General features: G+C 65.8%; 1 protein-coding gene across 2 annotated transcripts; it reads right to left on the bottom strand.

Annotated features, from left to right (window-relative positions):
- Positions 1-2610: 2610 nt before the first annotated feature.
- FGFRL1 (fibroblast growth factor receptor like 1) lies at positions 2611-16510 on the bottom strand. Of its 2 annotated transcripts, none has more exons than XM_025887417.2 (7): positions 16215-16510; positions 15563-15657; positions 5974-6246; positions 4873-4953; positions 4509-4793; positions 4079-4432; positions 2611-3956 (listed from the first exon to the last, which is right to left on the bottom strand). In XM_025887417.2, exons 2-7 carry the CDS (start codon positions 15639-15641, stop codon positions 3502-3504), a joined length of 1527 nt encoding a protein of 508 aa, XP_025743202.1. In that variant the 5' UTR covers positions 15642-15657; positions 16215-16510; the 3' UTR covers positions 2611-3501. The 2 variants fall into 2 exon arrangements, with proteins under 2 accessions (XP_025743202.1, XP_073747390.1); XM_073891289.1 differs by lacking the exon at positions 16215-16510 and adding an exon at positions 15849-15889.
- Between the last annotated feature and the right edge of the window lie 1973 nt (positions 16511-18483).

Below are 18483 nucleotides of genomic sequence, written 5' to 3'. Positions count from 1 at the left end.
GTGCTGGCCCCGCTCAGTACTTGGGGTTCCATCCACCCGGCACACCACACCCCACCCAGGATGCCAGGAGCATCCTCCTGAAATGGCCCGTCACAAGTCCCCTGTCCAGCCTGTCCTGGGGTCACTCTGAGGACGCTGCTGGGTCCCTCCCCTCTGTCTCCAAACTGGGAGCTCCCACGGCAGGGCCCAGGCCCCACCCTGCAGAGAACCCCACAGAGGTGGGGGCACCAGGTGTTGTCTTCTTGTTGGTGGTCCCCACAGCTTTGGAGGCGGCTCACTGGCCTTTCTGCCCAGGCAGGGGTGAAAATGGAGGAGCAGGGGAAGCCCACCTCCCCACCCACCCCTCCTCTCTGTCCCTAGGCCCATCCTGGGTGGGGGACCTTGCCCTTAACACCAGTTGAGTCTTGTCCCTCTGAATCAGACCTGGGAGTCCCCGAGGGGGGACCGGGCACCCCTGGAGACAGAGGTGTGGGCTCAGGTGCGGGGGGCAGTGGGCAGAATGGCCAGGGCCCACGAGAAACTCCACTGCTGCTCAGTTGGCAAACGTCTGTTTGATGAGGCCCTGGGACCCTCGGACCTGGGAGGCTGGGCTGTGGGGCACCCTGTCTTTCACAGCCCCTGCACCCGGACCAGCATCTACTCTCCCGTCTCTCCCCTCCCCCACACCCTGGACCCAGCCGTCTGTCCCCTCTGCTAGCCCCGCACGTGGGGTGCAGGAAACGGGCTTCTATCCTGGGAGTGTGGAGCACAGGGTAGCCCTACAATGGGGGAGGGCTCAAAATGAGACCTTGCAAAGGAGCCAGGGTCAAGGGGGATCCAGGTGGACACTGAAATCTCCCAGGGGTCATGCAGCATATAGAGCTGGAGACAGCCCAGCGAGAGCAGAGGTAGAGCGTGCAGCCAGGGGAGAAGGGTCTGGAAGCAGCAGGTGGCCCCTGAGAAGGGCACAGAGAGGGGTCTGGACCCACATGATAGTCTCTAGGGCAGGAAGCTGAGGTCGTTGTGGGTCAGGCTGCGGCTGAGGACCCTGAGCCCCAGGGTGTGGTGATGAAGGCATAGAGCTTTGGGGGGACCAGGCACGGTCCCCACGTGTTCACAGAGTCACCCGTCCCTCAGTGCCTGCCTCCCCTCAGAACACCTGAAAGGGGCCTGGGGGTGTGGACCCCAGGGCTGTTGGTCTCAGCGAGAGCCAGGACCGAGGGCCTGCCAGGTCTGTCTTGGCCCTGAGAGAGGAACCATCAGAACCGAGAAGGGGCAGAAGACAAGGGTGTTCCCATGTGAACCCCAGGCAGACACACCGGACCTCAGCTGGGAAGGACACCGGCACCTCTGCAGGTCTGGGGGGAGAGGTGGGCTGCACCCTCTCAGGTGCAGGTGGGGACTGCTCCAACCCCATGGACTACGGATGTCCTGTAGCCTGAGTTCTCCCCACCACCCAAGGCTCTTTCCATCCCGCCCCCACCTCAGACCGAAACGCACCCAGGCACCAGCCCCCACAGCCTGTCCTGTCTGGGGAACATCTGCTGGTCACCAGCTGCGGCTGCCTGAAGCCCCCACAGCTCCCCCTGGTTGCTCCAGCAGAGCTCCCACACCGGGCTTCCCATGACGTCCACTGAAGGTGGCCTCCATCACCCAGAGGTCACCAGCCCTGCCCAGACTCGGTCACTGCCTGTGGGGTCAGGATCACCCCAGTGGGCCTTCCCTCGGGGCTAGCCCTTGGCTCCTTGGGGACAGAAAGACTGGGGTCCATCCTGGAGAGGCCAGGGGGCCCAGAGGAAGAGGGCCAGAGGCTGGGGCCTAGTCCCAGGACAGCAGAAGCGAGGGTTCCCAGACCCGCCCTCAGCTGGGGAAAAGGGAGACGGGGGAAGCTTGGCCCTGACCTTGGGGAGTTCTGGCTGCAGGGAACCAGCGGTACCACGTAGGAGGGTCAGTTGCCCTGGCCTGTACGGCTGGGCAGGACCTATCCTTGTTCCCTACAGTGCCCTGCCCCGTCAGCCAGACTTCTGAGGCTCTGGGGACCTCACACAGGTGGCTTTGCTAAAATCACATCATCTGCCTTTTCTTAAGAAGCAACAAGTCCCAGCCTCCGTGTCCCCAGCTGGAGACTGAGACCATATTGTTCATGACCTGGTAATGGCTGGCAGACTTGGGACTGTGCCCTTCAGGCAGTGGGCACCATGACGGAGGTGACAACAAGGCCCCAGCCCTCCAAGGCCACCAGCTGAACCCCCAGAGTGTGGCCAGGGAAACCACAGCCCGGCACTGAGGGCCATGGGGGGCCATATGGGTAGGGTGGGGGATACCCACGGGGCCAGGTGTGCAGGACTCTAGCTAACTAGGGAGGTGCCTGCAGGTGCATGAGTCAGTCAGTGCTCCAAACACGGCTACCTGAGTTCAGTTCAGGGGAGCTGATGAGGCCCTGGGACCCCAAGGTGTCAGCCCCAGAACCTCGGGCCAATGACAGGACTGCTGGAGCCCAAGCCTGGCACACAGACTCAGGCCCGCGCACACGCACACCTGTACAGCCTCAGGCCCGCGCACACGCACACCTGTACAGCCTCAGGCCTGCACACGTGCACATGCACAGAAGCCAAAGGCAGAAACACCAGCTTAATGGAAGAAGATGCACATTTTCTTGTTTAACAAAATAAATTAAATATACGAAGCTTCAGCTCAAACTCTATATAAAATTACAGAGGTCTGGGGCTGCCACAGGCAGTGGGGTGATGGGTGCCTGGCCCCAAGGTGGCCATCCGGTTGGCCAGCAGGCCAGGTGCGTCCCAGGCCTGAGGACAGGCCTGGTCTGCAGTGCCACCTTCCTTCCAGCATTATTAATATTATTATTTTCATTTCTTAAATATAAATATCAAGGGCCCTTCTCTCTGGCAGTGGGAGGCTGGATGGGGCAGGGTCACCCCCAGGCAGCTCCCGCCTCTCAGAACAGGGGCCTGGACTGCTCTGCCTGACCTCCCAGCCCAAGGGATTGGGGGACTCCTGGACGCCCAGACAGGGGGTGGCAGACATAGCCAGCCGCCCGTGGAGGCCTGGGCAGGGACACGGAGGCCAGCATGGGACAGGGGTCGGGGAGTTTTGGTTTGCAAAGCCAGGGTGCCTCTCAGACCTCCTGCCAGGCACGGGGAGGGGCGGCTTGACCATGGCCCCTGTGAAATCCTCCTTACAGGAGCCAAGGGATTCCTTCATCAACTAGCCCGCTGCTACATGCACACTGCAAAGTTACAAACACAGACCTTCCCCAGGGCGTCTTAGTCTGAGGGTGTGTGTGTGTGTGTGTGTGTGTGTGTGTGTGTGTGTGTGTGTCCAGAGGTATGTCGTACACGTGTGTGCATCATCCAGGGCGCCCGGGGTGCTGACTGTGCCTCCTGCCTGGGCTCCACTCTCTCCGCGGCCCTCTGCCCCAAGCCTGCCCGCCCGCCTGCCCCCCACGTGCCCCCCCCAGCACCCAGAGCGCGAGTGGGCCGGCGCCCCGCATGGCCACACCGTCTAGCACTGGTAGTGGATGTGCTGGTGCTGGTGGATCTTGCCCTCCACGTGAGAGTGTGTGTGTGAGTGCGTGTGTGTGTGCGTGTGTGTGTGCACATCTGTGTAGAGTTTGGGGTAAAGTCTGGGCCCAGCAGATGGGCCCGGGCCCAGCAGGTGCTGGGGAGCTGCTGGAGGCCCAAGATCCTCACACAGCCCCAGGCCAGGGGCAGTGCTGAGGCTGGTTGGCACGGGAAGGTCCTTGTCCCCACCACGGTCACGGGCGGCCACGGGAGGGCGGTGCGCAGGCATGGGGGGGGCGGGCCCAGGTGCACACGGCTTCTTCTTGGCCTGGCAGAGCCACAGGAGCACGGTGCCGAGGATGAAGACGGCGCCGGCCGGGATGCCGATGACCACGGGCCACGGCAAGCTAGTGGTCGAGGACGAGGGGGCCACGGGTGGGCCTGGAGGCTTGGGGTCTGCAAGAGAGGCCCAGGAAGGGGGTGGGGAGAGGAATGTCGCCACGGGTCCCAGGAAAGGCTGCGAGAGGCCGGCGTGTGGCCTCGCGGGGTGGGAGCTGGGCGTGGGGGGGCGCACACACCTGGCAGCACGGTGAGGAAAGCGCTGCGGAAACTGTAGCCCATGGTGTTGGCCCCCAGGCAGATGTACATGCCGGCGTCGTCCTGGCGTGCGCGGGTAATGAGCAGCTTGTTGAGGTAGGAGCCATCGGGCCTCGACCACACGTCGCCCGTGGGCAGCACCACGAACTTCTGGCCGCCCACGTCGATGGTGGAGTTGTAGCGGCCCTCGGCGCCGTATTCCACGCGCTTCAGCCACTGGATCACTGGCTTCACATCACTGCGCACTTTGCACTGAAAGGACGTGGTGCCCCCAAAGTCCACGGTCGTGTTCACGGGGTGCGTGCCCGTGAGGACGGGCTTGGAGCGTGTCCGCTCTGCACGGGGACATGGACATTAGCGCCACCCCTGGGCACCGCCAGCCCCCCACGGTCCCACAGCCCCGGCACTCACGGATCACGTCCACCTTGTAGGTTGCGTTGATGGCGCCTGCGCGGTTGGACACGCGACACGTGTACTTGCCACTGTCCTCGGGACGCAGGTTCTTCAGGCTCAGGGTCCACTTCTTCTTCCTGTGCTCCCCGGCCTCCAAGCCTGTCAAGGCCTGGTCGTCCTTCATCCACATGATGTCGGGCCGCGGGTGCCCACTGGCCACGCACTTGAGCCGCACGGAGCTGCCCACTGGCCGGGCGATCACCCGGCGCCTCATCTTGGAGGGCTGTGTGAAGCGGGGCCGCGCTGCAGGGCGGCCAGCACAGAGGTCAGCACGGCACCGGGGGGGAGGGCCCCCACCCGCACCCACGGAGGAGGGTCTCACCCCACTGCTTGCTGGCTGCGTCCTCCTGGCCCCCGGAGGAGCCGTCCTGCCCCAGACGCTCCCTTCCTGCACCAGGGTCATCTGCAGAGAGGAGGGCACATGAGAGGGGCCCCAGCAGTCCCCACCCTGACCCCAGGCTGGTTCCCAGGCCCCAGCCTTGGGCCCAGCTGGGAAAGCTCTAGAAACACAAATGGGAGCCCCTGGAGGCACGCCCACATCTCAGAATCCCAGAGACAGCCGGGCAAGAGCTGCCTGCCCAGCCTACTCCCTGGGTGCAGGTGACCCCAACAGAGCTGCCCCCCCCGGCTCCGGGGGGTCTGCAGGGCCAGTGGGAGGAGGGGGCCAGGCCCGCCCAGCAGCTGCAGTAACCCTAGCCCACATCAAGGAGCCGAGGCCTTGGTGAGCTGACATGGCTCGCATACCGCCTCGTCATCCTCCCCTTTCAAAGGACAGTGGGGGGGACACCAGCAGTGTTCCCATCCCACAATCTGGAGCAGGGGGCCCAGCGGGGGTGGGGCAGGCTGAGGAATGCCCCTCCTGGGACAGCCGCCTCCACCCAGCCGGGGACCGAGGGAGGGGGTGGCACAGGTCAAGCGCTCCTGCTTTGAGAGATGGGCCACCATGACTGCCAGGGAGCCCCACCCACAGGGACCCACCCGGGGAGCCCATGGGGGAGGGCCAGGCGTGCAGAGGGTGTGTAGCTGGGGACCCCGCCAGTCCCCAAGCCCGGGCCCCAGAGGCAGAACAGAACAGAAGGCCCTTGGCGGCCCCTCTGAACTCTGAAATCTGAGCCTCAAAGTCAGAGCCGACGCAAAGGCCGCCAGCTTGCCCAGCCGGCCCTTTAGTGGGACCACCACCCTTGGGCCCCCCGTGCCCACTCCTGCTGCCCCCTAGCCAGCCTTGGTCTCCCTGTCAGCAGAGCTTGGGGACCCCAAGGCACAGGCCTGGGGGGGTGACCACAGAGGTCAGGCCCTATCCCGGGCTCAGAGGAGATCCGGCAGGTGGGTGTCCTCCTGGCAGCAGTGGGGAGGGAAGGTCCGCTCCCCAGGCTGCATGGACTCAGGGCCCACATGGCACAGCCCCGGCGTGGCCATCACTGACCCATCACGATGAGGGTGTAGTTGACGCTGAGGCTGCCAAAGCCATTGGTAGCCTTGCACACGTAGGCGCCGGCGTCTTCCCGCTCCACCTCCTTCACCTTCAGGCCCTGGGGCAGCACACGGAAGCGGCTCCAGCCGCCATGGATTGTGCGGCCATCCTTGGTCCACATGGTTAGTGGCGGCGGGTCACCCTCCACAGGGCACTGCAGCCGCACGGTGCGACCCAGCCGGGCCACCTGCCTCGAAACCACCTTGTCCGCCATCCTCGGGGGACCTGCGGGCAGGTCAGAGGGCTCAGTCAGGGAGGAGGGGGTGGCAGGTGGTCAGGAGTGCAGGCAGGCATGCATGCTGGGAGCCAGGGGAGGGGGGTGTCCCCCGTAGGGTCACCACCTGGGACTCCACGCACCTACACCTGCCCAGCCCAGGCAGTGGGGTCTGGAGCACAGGGCCCTGCTCCCAGACTGGGGTGGTCAGCATTCACGCGGAACCCGCTGCCCGCCAGGCACCCCAACTCCCTGTACGTGCCGTCACAGAGGAGCCAGGATACAGATGGGCTGGAGTGGCTCAGCCAGGATGCACGTCCACAGGCGAGCCAGGACAGCCCCCACGGCCTCCCGTAGAGGGAGGGAGTCCATGCAGCACGAACAGACGTGTCTGGTGGCCCATGTCTGTGGCTGTCTGCATCTGCCCGGCTGAGGGCCTCCCCGATGCCAGCCTCAGCACACCAGGAGGCTGGGCGGAGTGGCATGGTGGGCCGGCAGGACCCCGAGGCCCTGGGGCCAGAGGGCAAGCAGCGAGGTTCCCATCTGGCTGGCAGCCCCCTGCCCGTTGTCCCCCAATGGAAGAAGCCCAAGTCACCGGCGGGAAGAAACCCACTCCCAGCCATGTCAGGCCACAGCCAGCATCAGTGCCTCTGTGGTGCAGGGACAGCGGGCACGCCCAGCCGCTGGGAAGGACACTGCAGGTGTCCGAGAGAGGCGGGGCCACCTTCTGGCCCACACTGCAGCTCCTGCACCATGGGGTGACCACAGGGGCACTGAGCTCTTACACTCACCCCACCCACGTTCCCTCAGACCAGGAGAGGCGGCTCCGGGCACCCCACTGCCCTTCCCAGGGTCCTGGCTGGGCCCAGCTCCCGAGACCCTGCCCTCCGGCTGTTGGTCGGGGGCACTCACCCCACAGTGCGGCCACTCAGGCCAGGAGGGCCAGCATCCCGCGTCCTGGCCTCCCGGAGGCGCCGGGCGCTGGCTGCTGGGAGACGCTGTCGCTACGGGGCCTGAGGGCAGCACGTGTCCCTAATAACCAGCCGGTATTTCTTCAGCGCGTGATCACCAGCTGCTCTGTGGCCGGCCTTTGCATCCAGGACCCAGAGTGCTTCCGCAGGCTCTTTGGAGGCTCGCCCTCTCCCACCCCCAGGGGACCCTTGCAGAGCACAGCCCAGCACCACTGGTCTGCAGGCGCTGAGGGGAGGTGGGGCCGGTCCCCATTTGGATGCAGGGAGCTGACAGCCCAGAGTCCAGGCAGGGAGGGGCCCAGCTTTGCTGGGGGAACAGGGAAGCGGGGGACACAGCAACACCAGGCCCTTCCATGGCCACAAGCAAAAAGCAAAAAGGGAGCTAGAGGTTGTGGGGGAGGGCCCTGCCCAGCTCCTGCCTGCTCTCCCACCCTGCCCCACCGAGCCCACCCCTAGGAACGCTTCTTCTCTGCACCCATATTCTGCCTCTGCTAGGGTCCCCCCGACCCCTGCCATGGGGCTCCTAACATGGGCCCCAGGCCATCCCTGCACTCCTCACCAGCCCCCAGTGCCCCGGGAAGGGGCTGCTGAGATCTACTGCTCCCTAATTTCTCAATTGCATATGGGGCCCCCAGACAACCCCCAACTTGCAGGGGGACAGGCTGCAGGGCCCACAGACAAGTGGGTCTCCTGAGGCCCCCAGCGCACAGGGTCCCGGCCTCACTCCCAGGCCGCCACCGTCCGACACCTGTCTCTGCCTGCAATCCCACTATTCAGAGGGGCCGCCCCCCAGCCTGCCCAGTGCCTCCGAGGCTGACACCTGCGTGTGCACACAGACCCAAAAAACCACCTGGCAGGTGCCAGGGGCTAGCACGGGGTCCCTCTCTCCCAGGGCTTTGCCTGTCCCAACCCCACCCTGGCCAGCACAGCCCCCGCCTCGGAAGAAGCCTGCGTCAGGGACAGACAGAGGACCCATCGGACAGTGCTTGCGGGAGCAGGAGGGGCAGGAGGGGCACCCCCAGCCCCGCCACCTCCCTGCACCAGGCAGGCGAGTTTGAGGAGCTGGGGGGGCGGGGGGGGGGCATCTACTGGGCCTCAGAGGCCACTGTGCAGGAGAGAGGAGGACAGAGCTAAGTGACCACCAGACGGACCGGAAGTGTGGCCCAGAGGGCCGGCCGGCACACAGTACAGGGGACAGGCAGGCGGCAGCCAGAGGCCCCAGCCAGAGCCAGCCTTATCCTAAAGCAAACAGCCCCCTCCCCTCCCCCTGGGCCAGGCCTGCCCTGCCCCCTCCACCCCTGCCTCTGCAGAGACCCCAGCAGGCTCACCGGAGGGAGCCCCCCCAGATTCCTGGGGATTTTGGCTGCCAGCTTGGCTGCCGCGGCTCTATATTTAGCTTGGGAAAGACAAGCCCCCATTGTTCCACCTGGTCAGGTGTCCAATCCACCCAGCCAGAGGCAAACTGAGGCAAGAGCTGAGGCAGCTGGAGGGTGTACGGGTCGGGGGTGGGGGGCAGCCAGGTTCCCACCAGTTCTGGGGCAGCCCCTGGAGTCCTTCAGCCAGCATCTGCACTTCCCCACGAGCACCTCCTCCAAGAAGCCCTCAACCCTCCACACACTGTAAGCCACAGCCTTGGGCAGTTCTGGGCATGGGCAGGGTGTGGACAGCCACATGGAGGGGGCAGGCATGGGGGCAAACGGAGGCCGGGGCTGGGTCTCACCCCTCAAGGGGGCTGAGCATCAAGGTGGTGGCAGAGAGAGGGTCACCACACCCCCCTTCCTCCCTCCCTCCTCCCCAACAGCTGTGAAAACATGGCCAGGAGCGGGGGTGCCAGGAGGGCTCAGGGGGCAGCAACCCGGAAGACCCCACATATCCAGCCTACACAGCCAGGCTTCCCAGCCGCCATCCAGAACTCAGGTGTCACACATACACCCTATCATGCCATCTCCCAGACACTGTCCCCCAGACACACGAGCTGTCCCCCACTGTCCCCCAGAAACACAGGCTGTCCCCCAGATACAGGGGCTGCCCCCCACTGTCCCCCAGAAACACAGGTTGTCTCCCACTGTCCCCCAGACACACGAGCTGTCTCCCACTGTCCCCCAGACACTGTCCCCTAGACACATGGGCTGTCCCCCACTGTCCCCCAGAAATACAGGCTGTCCCCCAGACACTGTCCCCCAGACACTGTCCCCTAGACACACGGGCTGTCCCCCACTGTCCCCTAGACACACAGGCTGTTCCCCAGACACTGTCCCCCAGATGCACCCACTAACCCACAGACAGTCCCCCAGGTACATGCACACACAGAGAGACATACCCCAACAGTGGATGCAGACTCCCCACACCAGAGACCCCCTTGCCCTACCTGCTGAGAGCACCGTTTCCCAAGGTTTAGCAAAACCAGGTTCCACTGGAACCTCAGCTGATGTCCCTCCCATCGCAGTGGGCCCTAGGAGGGCTGAAGGGGGCAGGGCCACTGGGAAGGATGGAGAGGTGACACAATGTGGAGGCAGAGGAACATGACCCCCAACTGCAGCCTATCCCATGTAGTTTTCACAGACCCTCCAGGGCCACCTGAAGCTCAGCCCCCGCACCTCACTAACCCTCATGGTCTCTGCACTGCCCCTCCCCTCGATGCACCTCCCAACATCCCCTCCTCCCTGCCCTCCGCCGGGGGCTGCAGTGCCCCTTTCGGGTGAACCACGTCTGAACCACACCCAAGGCCCTGCTCTGTTCAGGTCTGTCCAGGGCCTGGCTGGGGGGGCATTCCACGTGTCAGCTTCTGCCTCCCTCCACTGCCCAAGGCATTCGTGACCTGCTGACCCTGAGCGCCCTTCCCAAGGAGCTGGACCAGGCACTGCCCCTCCCCGGGGCCCCATGTGCCGGGGGCTTCACCCCGTACCAGCCCACAGCGCCCACACTGGGGCCATGGACACAGGTGGAAGTGAGGGGTGCAGGAAACCACGGGGCCAGCACATGGGGGCTGGCTCCATTCCCAGTCAACCCTGAGAAGCCCCAGAAATTTCCAGCCCGGAAGGAACCCTCTGGCTGGGGGTAGGTGGTCGTCAGGCTGACCTCGTTGGGACTGGCCATGAAGTGACTTTGGACGCCAGCCAGGAGCCGCCAGAGCCCTCCCCTCCTGGAGAAGGCAAGTGGCCTGGAAAGAAGACTCAAAGGACAGTGTGACAGGGCCTGACCAGAGGGCAGGGAGGGGAGGCAGGGCCTGCCTAGCCTGGCTGGACACCCTGGACCAGGCAGGGCAGGTGGGCACTCTCTGGGAGAGCGGGGGGGTCCCTGTGCTGATGCCCACGGTGAGCAAACTCTGGTGCAGGGGCGGAGCTGGGAAGGCCCAGCCACGGAGGCCCTGGGGCCAGTGCCCTCCCCAAGAAGGCCTAGGAGGCAGGGAGGCCAAAAAGAGGGGGCACAGATGATGACCACCGCAGGGCGGCCACGAGAGGCAGGGGAGCCTCTGCCCTGGCTCTGAGCCACGCAGGTACATGTGCGCACACACGCGCGCGCGCGCACACACACACGCACACACACACACACACACACACGGGCTCCTAGTCACCAGCAGGCCCAGGGCGGCCCCTGGAGGCTGGACCCACGGGATCTGCGATGGAACTGGTAGGACCCGAAGGGCAGGTGGTTGCCCCAGAAACCAGGCCGTTCTGGGCGCAGCAAAGGGACAGCTTGACCCACCGAGCAAGCAAGCTGGCTGGGCTGTCCTGTCCAACCCACTGCCCAGCAGCACAACGTAAGGCAACAGGCTGGGTGGGGCCCTCTAGGTCCGTCCCCTGCCCGGGAAGCCCCCAGGTGGACCTCCAGCAGAGCCCTGACCAGGGCTCCTCCTCGTTGCCATTCCCAAGGCACACATGGGAGCCACAGAGCGTCCCCTGACATGCTGTTGCCCCGGGGGTCCCCACAGGAACTGCCACAGAACCCACCCAGAGGGCTCAGCTGGACGCCCCGGTGGCTGCATCCAGAGCTTGCCAAGTCTGCCAGACTCCGAGCGGACCCCTGCCCACACCTGCCACCCATCCCCCACCTCACAAAACGTCCTGCACCTAGAACTGGTCCAGCACCACCGGCTCCCCAGAGGGGCCCAGCCCCAGTCCCAGCAAAGGAACCAAGAAGGCGCGGTCCCCTGGGCCTCCCTCCCATGCTGGCGCTGTACCCAAGGGACAGGGTAACATGACAAGAGGCCCAAACCACCCGCAGGGCTCACCCGCTGTGGCCTCTAACCTGCATGGCTGGGTGTTTCCTGAGCCGGGGCCCCGGGGCCCCGGGGCCAGGGGCCGGCATTTAGGCACCAAGGTGCCACCTTCCTGTGAGGGCTTAGGCGCTGGACAGCCCAACCCACCCGGCAGCCTGGGCAAGTCCCGGGCCACAGAGCCCCGCGCTCCCACCCATACCTGCTCCACCCAGCCCCCGTGTCCGCGGCCGTCGGCCCACAGCCAGCTTCTTGCGGACAGACCCAAGGGCATGGGAGCTGGGACCCCTGAGGTCCCTGAAGCCTGCAGGGTGAGGCTACCCAGCTCAAGGCGCACACAGTACCTGCTGCCCGGGCTCCACAGAGAAGCCCGCGGACCCTGCCAGAATGGGCCAGCCGCTACAGAGTGCAGGGGGCACTGGCCGGTGGCCCTGGGTCTCCTGGGGCTCAGCACGGTGGAGTCGGAGGGGATCACTGCCCAGTGGGGGCCCAGGCCAGAGCTGGGCCCAGCTCCCTCCCCACTGCCTGCTGACCCAGGCCCCATTATTTCTTCACAGTGCAGGGCTTGTGTAAATCTCTAGCAAACTGGGGAAGAAAGCCATTGTTTCCTGCCAAGAAGGGAAGCCCTGGAGGTCAGCAGGCCTGAGGCTGGAGCACCGTCCCTGCCACACTGTCTCCAGCATTTCAGGGACAGTCCTGGAAGCCCCTGCCTCAGGCTGGTTCTCCCCAAGGGGGCCGGGCCATGTGGGACGAAGGGTGTGTAGGGCCCCCCAGGCCCTCCAGCCTCGAGGCCTTGCCCCCAGCCACTCACTGGGGGCAGGAAGCCCACCCCCAGGACGCCCCCAGCCCCTGCTCCCTGCACCCCAGCCAACCAGCCTCTCGGCCCAGTCCCGGCCTGTGCCTACTCATGGCCCCCAATCCAGCTACACCAAGGCACCCGTGGCCCCAGGATGCGTACCCCAGTCAATGTGACCGGCCCACCTCTACCCAGACTATTCCCCCACCTGGAGGCTTTCCTCTCCTCACCTGACCAGTACCCACATCTCCTCCCGGACTGTGCTGCCTCTCCCCAGGCCCTCACCCCCCCCTCCCCTAGCCTTCATGGACTGGGGGCCAGCCTCACTGCGGCTCCAGCCTGAACTAGCCCAGGGCCGTGGCCCCTGCTCTCCTCGGGCCCCAAGAGTAGCCACACTGGACACCCACGGGCCTTGGCCAGGAGCATGTAGTGACCACCACTAGGAAGATGGCAGGCAGACTGGGCGGCAGCACGGGGTGCAGCGTCTGTGGGGTCTGGAGACAGTGGCCTGGGCACACCCTCCCCTCCACGTGCTGATCCTGCCCATGGAGGCTGTCACCTGGACATGCCAGGGCCGCAGTCACTGGGAAGGCACAGAATGCCAGCCACCAGCAGGGAAACGGCCAGCAGCAAGGCCCCCGGCCTGCAGGACCACGCCTGCCTCCGCGAGCACGGTTAGCACTGCCTGAACCCCAAGCCAGAGGCTGAGGCCACTGCTGGGAAAAACCAACATTTCCCCATGGCACTGGGCGGGGGTTGAAGGCCCATTGATTCCCGCACAATGAAGAAGGAGCCTGCGGTAGGAGTTTCCAGGCCCAGCCAAAGGCGACTTTGTTCCTAGCTCCCTCCTCCCCCCAGAGGGGACAGTGATTTATTTTCTCTTCCAGGAGTGGGGCCCGAGACATAAATGGGGCGGCTGGCCTGCATCCCCACCTCACAGCGCCTGGGCCCAACTCCCGCACATCCACCTCAGCTGGGGGTGCACACTGGGCAGCCGCTGCCCGGAGGGGTTGGGGGGAAGGCCCCCTGCAGCCTGGCCAGAGGCCAAGGTCAGCCAGCACACACGCACACCACGACAGCCCTCCGGCTGAACCACGCACACTGGAGGACCCTTCCCAACACAGCCCGCATGGCAAGAAGGCACCATCCCCATGGAGTGGGGCACCCAGCGGCCAGCACCCAGCCCTGGGGGGGCAGCGCTCGGCCCTAGCAGGGCAGGCCAGCAGGGTTCAGAGGACAGGGAGGTGACCTCGAGGGCGGGCTGCTCAGAGACCTGTCCACCGCATCCTCCTTGGAAAAGTTCAAACGGGACAACCCCTTCCACAAGTTCTTCTAAAGCTATTTGGGAAGGGTATGTCATTTGGAACCTCTCAAGTTCCCACTGTGAGAAACCCGAATCCTATCTTCCCTCAAATTTGGAAAAAGCTGTTTAAGACAAACCCACCATGATTGTGAAACTTCCAGAAAGGGGAACTTTAAAAACATGATCTGAGTCTAGAGACGCACTGACTCCAGAAAGCATGACGCATGGGGAGGACAGCTTTCAGAAAACAGCCCGGCTCTCTCTGCACCGCTCTGCCTGCCTGAAGGAAGTCGGCGCTCGGTCTGCTCACCCACAGAGCCGGACGCACCGAGTGGCCGTGCCCCTCAAGGCCAGGCCTGAAGCAGAAGCCAGCACAGTTCAGGAGCAGGGGCCCCAACACCCCACCCCCCAAAGCCACACAGGTCCTTGCCCTTGCAGAGTAGCTCTCAGGTCCCTGCAGCCGCTAGGGCCGTGCACAGCCAGCATGAGGGCTGGGGCTGCAGACCAGGCGCAGTCCCCAGGCCAAGGCGGAGGGGAACAGAGGAGGGTGCGGCCCCTCCAGGGCCCCCTGGCACAGAGGCAGGCCCTGCCGCCCACTGCCATCACGGCCATCCGCCTCTCTGCGGTGGGCTCCAGCCAATGACCAGGCCAGGACAGCGGCCTCCAGAGCTGGCTGAGTAGCCAGAGGACAGGCAGGTGTGGAAATGAGGGGAGTCCAAGCAGATAAAAGAGGAATCAGAATCCAGGCTGCCGGCCACTGGGGGCGGGGGGGGGGTGCCTTGCTGGGTATGACCTGAGTGCCCGCCGTGCCCAGGACACTGCCAGGCCCAGCCACGCCTGGACAGCCCCCACCCTTAAGCCAGCGGGCCAGTCCCCAGCCGGGCAGGCGGGGGGGTACTGTGGCATTAGGCCCACCTGGGCTGCCGCCTGCCACCCAACACCCAAACGTGCCCATATAAGGCCGGGCTGGGCTCGGTGCACCCGCTGGGTGGCGGGGGAGGGGTGCAAAGCCTCACAGGACTGGTGGACAGGGCAGGGACGTTCCTGAGTGGTCAACACACCCGAAGGCCTGGCCAAAGGGCCCGCCTAGCTGAGGAGAAGCCAGTGCAGAATATGGCGGGCGGGAGTCCGCGAACACGTATGTCCCATCACCCGCCAGCCAAGGATGTACCTTGCTGGGGCTGCGTACAGGGGCAAGGGTCCCCTCAGGAGACATTCCAGGCCTGCCTACTTGGACATCAGGTGTGTGAGCATATGCATCTACGTCCTGGCATGGCACACGCCGACACACAGCATATGCAGGCTGAAGCAGGTGGTCCTCTGGGTGGGCCTTGAGACAAGCCCCTACCCCCTACACCATGCAGCAACTCCACGTTCCCCCAGCCCCTACCCTCTAACTTTCTAGGGATGGGCAAGCTCAGGGCACAGGGCTGGGTCATGAGTCCCAGACACTAACAATGTCCCCACTGTCCCCAAACCCCATCCTGGCCACCATGGGGGTCTCTGCAGGTTCCCAGGGGCCTAAATGGGTCCACTGTGACAAACAGCCTACCCCACCAAAATCCCCAGGGTAACCAGCTGCCCTCAACTTCAGATACATATAGATGTGCGTGTGTCCTGAGGGGACTGGGGCCAGAGCCCATTCTGCCAGCAAGTGTGGGGCCCCACAGGTGAGCCGGGGTGATATTTCGGTGAGAGGGGCCCTGTGGGTGAGGTGTGCCCACTCAGTGAGCATGGAGTCCCAAGGGTGAGCTGGTGGTGATCTGGGGATGAGCTGCGGGACCCTACAGATGAGCTGGGGAGGGGCATGGTGAGCTAGGGATGCCCTAAGGGTGAGCTGGCGCACCCCATGGGCAAAGGGAGGTGTACCCTGGGGGTGAGCCCGGGGGCCCAGTGGTGAGAAGACCCGCCAAGCTCCGGGCCAGTAGGGGCGGGGCGCAGGCACGCGCGCCAGCCGGGCACTGTGGCAGGGTTCAGGGCCGGGAGGGAAAGGGGCGGCGCTGGCGCAGGCCGGGGCGCCGGGCTGGGCGCCAGGACTCACCTCGGGCGGCGGCGGCCGGCGGGAGGGCCCCCAGCAGCAGCGGGGGCAGCAGCAGCAACAACGTGGGGCTGGGCGTCATCTTGGCCTGTCCGGACCTGGAGGTATTGAGGGTCGGTCACTGGCGTACGGGGCAGGAGTCGCCACCCTTTAGCCTAGGGCGCCGGAGCCGGCTGCGGGGATCGGGGTGCGGGCCGCCCCGCCTTCCCTGCCAGCGCTCCGGGCGGAGGAAGCAGCGGCGGGGAGCACCGTGGGTATCAAAGGCAGACAAAGGGTTTACACTAATTACCGGCCTCCCCCGCCGCCCCCCGTCTCTAAACACCGTCTGGATTCCTGGCGCTTGTAACTCGGGCCCTGCCCGCGGGACACACAACACCGGCGGCCGCGCAGATAATCGCCTGCGCCATTAGCGGACAAATTTGCGCTTGGGGGGGGGGCCCCACGTGGGGTGCAGGGGCGGGGGCGGGGCGCGGACAGGACCACTGGCTCGGCAGGGGCGGCGGCGGCGCGTGCCGGTGCCCGGCGGCCTCGCACCCGGCCATCCGGGACTCGGACCCTCCCAGCCCCCGGCCAGATCCCGGACCCCGGACCCTGGTCGTCCCCAGTCGGCCCTCCCAGTCGGCCCCCCGGGGGTCGCGGGCGCGGAGGGGCTCACCTCGGCGGGGCAGGCAGGCAGTGGGGCTCAGGGCCGGGCCCGCGGGACGCGCTGCGCGGTCATCGCCGCCCGGGGCGCCTCACCCCGGCGCCCCGCGCCCCCGGGCCCGGCCTCGGGACGGGGCGGCGCTACCTGGGCGCGGGCGGCTCGGGCCAGGACCCGCGCCGAGGCCGGAGTCCGGAGGCAGCGCGGGCGGAGGGGTCGAGTCCAGGGGCTGGAGGCCGGGGCCGGGGTCCCGGGGCGGCAGGGCGAGGGGCCCGGGGCGCCGCGCCGCGAGGCGTCCTTCCCTGCGGGGCTTTGTCAACTCTCCCGGAGCGAGCGCCGAGCCCGCCGCGCGCCCCGCCCCGACACAACTTCCCTCCAATCGGCTCGCCCCGGCTCGCCCCGCGCCCGCCCCGTGCCCGCCCCGCGCCCAAACTTTCCCCCAATCCGCGTGCGCCTGCCCCGCCCGCCGGGCTCTGGATCTTAACCCTCGCGGTGCGGGCGGCCTGCGGGCGGGGCGGCTCCCTGGGGCGCGGCCCCGCCCCCAGCCCCCGCCCTCCGCCCGCCCCGGGCCGGGCCCGGTCCCCGGCCCCTGTCCGCCCCACCCAGCCCAGCCGCCCCGCCCCGCCCCCGTCCCGCCCCCATCCCACCCCCGCCACGCCACGCCTCCCCGGCCCCCGGCCCGTTTGTCCCCGCCACCCCAGCCTGGCCCCCCGCCACTCCGGTCCCCAACCCCACCCCGCCCCGCAGCTGCCCGCCCTGCCCCGCGCGCCCCCAGGTGCGGCGGCGCGCACCCCATACCTGCACCCACCGTGCCTGAGCACTCCTGGTACCCTCAGAGCTGGCCGCGATCGAACCCACGGCCACCCGACCTCTGGCCAGCCCTGACCGCAGCTAGGCCATCTCCTGGTTGCCCAGGAGGGGCGGACAGGATGGCCGCAGATCTCTCCGGGCCTCGGGATCCACGTCCTCGGGGAGCCGCTGGGAGCAGTGGAGAGATCTAAGACCCAGCTCTGTTCCCAAGTGGCTCCGGGAGAAGGGAAAAAGTCTCCGGTGAAGCGGGGCACAGAGGTTCTGCCCCGGCGCCCCGGCTCACCCCGCAGCCTGGACGGAAGGCAGTATGTTTCTACCGCCCACCTGTCACTGGTAACCCCAAGGACACTAACAATAGTAATAGAGACCAACACCCATCGCGCCTTCTTTAATCCTCACAGGCAGGCAGGTGCCTTACTGTCACCTGATGCAGATGAAGGAACAGAGGCACACAGAAGGCAGGTAGTTCGCCCAAGATTTCCCAATGGGCAATCAGCATGTCCAGGATTGAAACCACGTGTTGTGGAGTCCAGCTTTCCTGGTTGTTTCTCCACACTGCCCCAGCTGCCCTTGCCCTGCTCAGCACCTGCACATTCTGCCCCGCCTCCCACACCTTCACCCACTAGGGCCTCCTCCCCGTCCTCTCTGATCTGAAGACGGGGCCAGGCTCTCCTCGGCTTCCCTCCACTGTCACTTCACCGGAATGGACAATCATCATTTTAAAATACAACCATGATCTTGCTGTGGCTCCATAGTGCCCTCAACATAAACCCCATGACCCGTGAGGCCCTGGATGCCTGGGTCCCAATCACGTTCCCTCCCCCCACAAACTCTGGCCAAATAATACCCCCTCCACCACATGCAGGAGCCTCTCAATCTGTTATCCATGCTGCTCCAACAGGAACTCCGCTTAGGAGTCCCCTCTTCCAGGAAGCCTTCCAGGGAAGACTGAAACCGCAGAGGCCTTGCAGACCAACATTCCCAAGGCAGAGAAGAGCTGGGTGAGGGCGTGCCAACAGTCAGGGTTTGGGGCCTAGCAAGGCCCAGACTGCCCACCCTTCCCAAGCAAGTGGGAAGGCAGACCCTGTCTCCAGACCAGTGTAGGCACCTCATGGATGGGCAGAAGTGAGCCCAGCCAACCTTGTCCTGTCTGCAGCCTGAGTGAGGGCCCAAAGGGCAGACCTGAGTAGCCCTCTCGCACTTGCTTCAGGCCCTGCAGATGGGGAGGAAGCAAGGAGAGCTGGTTTAGGGCCCACCTGAGACAGGGGAGGGGGCACTGGCACTGGGGGTCACGGGCAGGTGCTCTGGGACAGAATGGGCAGGTGGGCGGAGGGGGTCTCGGCTGGCTCAAAGGCTGCCACAGACTTCAGAAACAGGTTTGTGAGGAGACACAACTGGAGCGTGAAAACCTCCAACAGGTGTGTAGGCCGCCAAAGGCAGGTGTGTGAAAAGGTGGCTCTGAAGTGGGGGGAGG

This window comes from Callorhinus ursinus, unplaced genomic scaffold (genome assembly GCF_003265705.2).
Source record: "Callorhinus ursinus isolate GAN/ISIS: 27379988/994484 unplaced genomic scaffold, GSC_fseal_2.0 scaffold4, whole genome shotgun sequence".
NCBI lineage: Eukaryota > Metazoa > Chordata > Mammalia > Carnivora > Otariidae > Callorhinus > Callorhinus ursinus.
This window is presented reverse-complemented; position numbering and strand designations above follow the sequence as displayed.